At 41.1% G+C, this 3,443-nt stretch overlaps 1 protein-coding gene across 1 annotated transcript in view; it reads left to right on the top strand.

The window, feature by feature from the left end:
- LOC111407071 (helicase protein MOM1-like) overlaps nt 1-3,443 on the top strand; it is a 29,929-nt gene that overhangs the window by 15,584 nt on the left and 10,902 nt on the right. Inside the window, exon 4 of the mRNA XM_023036402.1 lies at nt 1,148-1,252. Within this exon, the coding sequence (XP_022892170.1) occupies nt 1,148-1,252 (105 nt within the window). The remainder of the gene's footprint in view (nt 1-1,147; nt 1,253-3,443) is intronic.

The raw sequence follows: 3,443 nt of genomic DNA, 5'->3' as shown, positions 1-3,443 counted from the left end.
CCTTCGGAGTTTATATTGAACCGGTAATTTTGTATTGCGTGATTTCATCCATGGTGAGTTCAAGGTCAAGCTGATTTTGACCAGTAGACTACAATAACAATCTCATGTGATGAGATGGTATGAAAGGATCTTACACATAACCGGGTAGTCGATTTGTCTATAGGATCCCCTACATCCACGTTAAAAAATTCCTTACCTTGGTGCCTGTAATCGCCAAGATGTAGTGGTATCTCCCCAGAATATGAATTGACATTGTAAACATGGCTGCTGCTTGGATATTTTTTCACTTGACACGACTTTCTTGGGAATAAACATATCGAACCTTAATGCTCTTTTAATGGAGAGGAATGAAGAGAAAGAAAAGAGAAATTTGAGAAGAGGAAAAACCTCAATTCTTTCTTTTCTTTTCTTTATTTTTTTAAATCTAAACCATAAATTTACCTATCAAAAAAAAAAAAAAAATCTAAACCATAAATTCTCATTGAGTTAGTTCACTGCAAACAGCGAATGACAGGAAAGATGTTAAACAATGAAGCCAAAAAGCAGACTCCTCAGTCATACAAGCATGAGCAGCAAGCTCGTGGCTGCTATGTTCCTCAGAGGGACATAGCGACAAGGACCACTATGCAAAGCCGAAAACAATTCAGCAATATCAGACAAAGAAAAACCTCAGTTCTAATTAGTACTCAAATTGTATAGAATCTGAAAATCTTGTTCCCTTTTTACACTTGTATAAAACTTGAATCAAAGGGAACCAATATTCTGTCTAACAGCATAAAAATATCGTCAAAACCATTTTAATCTAATCTGAAAATTATATAAAATCCAAATCATTCTATTTTTCTTAATTTACGTTTTTAATATTCTGTCATGAATCCTTAGAAACCGCTTTGATTTCTCTGTTTGTTTTATACCAGGTTCTTTCTTTATCTGAAATGGTGTGGGTGAATTTGTTTTACAATTTGGAACTATATAGTTGTTCTATTCCAAGATATCAGAAGGAAGAAAAATTCTTGTCAAGTATGTAGGATTTTGAAGTGCTAGCTACTGTATACAAGAACATTCTGAACTATGCGACACCATGTTCTGATAAAATCCCCTGTTGTTTCTTTTACTATCTAATATGTTCATATGGCATCAAATGCAGGAAGACGTCATGCATATGGTGGAAAGATTTCTTGAATATGTCATCAAGAATCACCATGTCAGTAATGAATCACCAACCATCATTCAGGCTTTCCAGATATCTCTGGTTAGTGTTTAACAACATTTAGTATATTAATGTTTGCATGCCTAGTGTGTAAATCCATGTCTCACAATATTAGTCTAGTTTACAGATAATTTTTCTCTGGGATTGTTAATTTTGAGAACCTCGCTGTATAACCCCCAATGTGATACGTGCCTCAACTGTTGACCTGTGCTGAAACTTTGAAACATCAATGTAGCGTGTTCATGGGTGGTGCTGGTGGTGGTTGGTGGGGATATTCACACTTCAGTTGTAAGAGGTTATGGCATGCCTCTTAACTTTGTTCTTTTCTCCAATCTCAAGTTATTTCTTGTAAAATTGAATCTGTCTGAGGCTCAGTTAAATTGGGACGTTATGGGATATCTAGATGATTATTAATTGGAGGGGGAACGTCCCAGAAAAACACATTATATGTCAGTTTTGAGTGTCATTGCCTGACATGTCAGGTGTTATGTTTGTGTTTTGCTCATCCCAACACACTGGAGACATGGCACAAAAATTGGGAAACTACAACTAAGCCAATATTTTAAAGATCATTTTGTTTATCAAAAAAAGCACCGACAAGGGAAAATAGTCACTGTTTTTTCAAATTAAGTTGGAGACGTCGGGGACACATCAATTGAAACAATGTTAAAAAATTAATCTGATTTTGATTTCTTAATTTTATTTTTATGGTGTAAAACCTTTTTTTCTTATTGATGTTTTTAAAATATCTTGGGTCTTGAAGAATTGAAGAACCATCCTTGAATTTACTGTAAGAGGGATCTCCAACAGAATGGATCTCTCCTCCCTAGCATCCAAACATCACACTATTAGCCAGCCCCCGAACACCCCATCACCACCGACCGCTACAGTCGCCGGCGACATCACATCGATCGACAACCATTCACCGGCCTTACACCACTAAATAAGCCACATAATCAGGCGGCGGCCCTAGGTGGAAACCCTAGCACCGCCGCCCTAGCTGGAGACACAGATGTCGAGATCGGAGAAGAGGCCGGTAAACAGGGTTGCCCGTTCCAGATTCAGAAAAATCCGGCCACCTGCCTGGCAAACGCGCTTGACCGGCGTTATGCGCAAGCGATTCCGGCCGGGGGGACAGAGTTGAGTGACCCACGCGCCGTTCCGACGGCGCGTGTGACGGCGCGTGTCAGTCACGCGCCGGCACCGAAAAATCAGGATGACGGGCAGAATGTCCCCAGTCCAGTAACGATGCCTGTTTTGCCGTCCAATATGCCGTTATCACACAATCAGGGAAGCAAGTTAGTGGATGAATTAGATGTGGCCTTCAATCACCGTTTTCGAGTTGAGGCGAAGGAGTTTGCAATTTCTGTTACTAATCTTGGCGTTGTTAGAATGACCGAATGGGGCTCAAAGATATCGAATGCAATTAACATGGGAAGGTTCGGTGCACGTTGGATGGTGAATATGGTGGACAAGTTGAGGGTGACTAGTAAGCATGATGATTTCGTTTCTAGATTCAATGAGTCTTCAAGAGCCTTCTTGGCACAGCGCTGTGCACACCGTCGTGGTATGTACTTGATGATAGCGCAGTTTGGGGATAGGCGTCGAAAGGGAGTTGTGATGGTGCCGGAAGGTGCGAATGGAGAAGGATGGGCATCAATCTCGCGGGTGTTTCAAACTGCTGTTGATTCTTTTGTTGCGGGGGATAAAGCCAAACGTCGACCTGTGAATGAACGTAATCGACAATGATTGACTTATGCAGACATAACAGCAAACCTACATGCCTTGAAACATGTTGACCAGCGGAAGCAACAGCAAAAGGAGATGACTGTCAATGTCAGTGTAAACGAAGGTCAGGATTGTTGTTTGAATAGGGCTGAAATTATGGCTCGTGTCCAGGAATTGAAAGGAGCATTGGAGGAATTGATTAGGCTAGTGGGAAGTGGGTATGAAATGGGTCCCAAGAAGTTGTTGTGCTGCCACAGGTATGGGGTGGGTATGGATGAGTATCCAGCTGTTGGAAAACAAGCATCGGGCTTGAATAAGAAGGAATCGGCACATAATCAAGTTAAGCAGGGAAGACTCGAAATCACTTGTAAGTCAATTGATCGGATTGAAACGGACGAGGGACACTCTAAATATGACAAAGGTGATGTCTTAGAGGGGATGGCTATGGATGAGGTAGACACGGGGACCGATGTGGACCGAGAGGTGGTACCTTTGTCTAAAGAAG

This window comes from Olea europaea, chromosome 1 (assembly GCF_002742605.1).
Source record: "Olea europaea var. sylvestris chromosome 1, O_europaea_v1, whole genome shotgun sequence".
NCBI classification, from domain to species: domain Eukaryota; kingdom Viridiplantae; phylum Streptophyta; class Magnoliopsida; order Lamiales; family Oleaceae; genus Olea; species Olea europaea.
This window is presented reverse-complemented; position numbering and strand designations above follow the sequence as displayed.